The sequence below is a fragment of the Orycteropus afer genome, unplaced genomic scaffold (genome assembly GCF_000298275.1).
Source record: "Orycteropus afer afer isolate SDZICR_OR568_19922 unplaced genomic scaffold, OryAfe1.0 scaffold00273, whole genome shotgun sequence".
NCBI lineage: Eukaryota > Metazoa > Chordata > Mammalia > Tubulidentata > Orycteropodidae > Orycteropus > Orycteropus afer.
Genome location: NW_006921860.1, coordinates 2911594 through 2912876, shown reverse-complemented (window position 1 = coordinate 2912876; position 1283 = coordinate 2911594). Strand labels below are relative to the sequence as shown.

General features: G+C 59.2%; 1 protein-coding gene across 1 annotated transcript in view; it reads right to left on the bottom strand.

Annotated features, from left to right (window-relative positions):
- Window positions 1-1020, bottom strand: part of PSMB1 (proteasome 20S subunit beta 1) — a 14653-nt gene extending 13633 nt beyond the window's left edge. Inside the window, exon 1 of the mRNA XM_007950480.2 lies at window positions 908-1020. Coding sequence (XP_007948671.1) covers window positions 908-1020 — 113 coding nt within the window. The remainder of the gene's footprint in view (window positions 1-907) is intronic.
- Window positions 1021-1283: the final 263 nt, after the last annotated feature.

The window sequence follows — 1283 nt, the reverse complement described above, 5'->3', positions numbered from 1 at the left end:
TCTTCATGGGAGCAAAGGCCACATCTTTGTCAGCACAGGGGCTGGTGGGTCTGAAGCTCGGTCCTTTTGGTTATCAGCCAAATGCCCTAATCATTGTGCCACCACAGTTCTGTGCTGGGATTATGAGAAAGAGTTACTTAAAATAAACCAAAAAAAACAAACTCACTGTCATGGAGTGGGACCCGACTCATAGTGACCCCTCCTTGGGTTTCTGAGGCGGTATCACTACAGAAGTAGGTTGCCCAACCGTCCTTCCGAGAAGTGGCTGGTGGGTTTGAACCGCCAGCCTTCTGGTTAGCAGGCAATGCCTTAGGCACTACGCCACCAGAGCTCCTTACTCAAAACAAGGTTGCTTGAAAATACGTAAGACAACAAAACCACACCTTAAATGCAACCTCGATAGGTCAACAGACCCCTCTTCTGAGGTTCCCCTCCCCTCGAGCTTAACCTAAACGTTTAAAAAACAAAAAAAAAAAAAATGTTAAAAACAGCTATTTACAACATTAGTTCTACCCAGTGAATCCCAGCTTCCACTTAAGGCAATAGACAAGGGCTAAGCCAGCGGACCGGGTGCGGCGGGCCCCGTGCGATCCATCGCGGCGCAGACACCATGCCCGCCTTGGGCCGCGGCAGGAGAGCGTGTCCGGGCCTCCGAGGCCGGACGCGTGTGTCCCAGGCTTCCCGGTCGGAGGACGGCTGTTCCGCCTTCTGCCTTCCCGCCTCACGCGGCAAGGCGCGGCCTACGCATAAACCGCTCCGGCGCCTAAAACCGGGCGGTCAGGGAGACCACCCCGAGCAGCAGTACGAAGGGGCCCTGGGAGGGCAGCGCCCGCTCGCCCGCGACCCCAGCGACGCTTCGGCGGCGAGGGAACAGAAGGCGGAAGAGAGCGGGCTCCCAAGGCTTTACCCTCCGTTGAAGGCGTAGGGCGAAAAGCGCAGCTGCAAGGGTCCCGCGGCGCCGAAAGGCTCCATCCCCAGGTCTCGGCCAGGAGCCGGGAGCGTAGCCACCGAAGACAACATTGCGCCGCTCCGCCCGCTGCTGTCTCACGGCGAGATGGCGGCCCCGATCGGAAGTGGCCCTCTCAGTCCCGCGCTCCGCCCCGGCAGGAAACGGAGCCGCTTCCGGTTCGCCGTTGAGCCACGGGCCGCTCTATCCCGCGCTCCTCGTTGCTCCGGAGGTGAGCGCCCCGACCTGGCCTGTTGGTGGCGACACTGGCTGTCCCCAAGAGCCTCTGAAGACTGCAAGGTAACACTGGAATTCAGTGTCAATTCCTGTTGAGGGT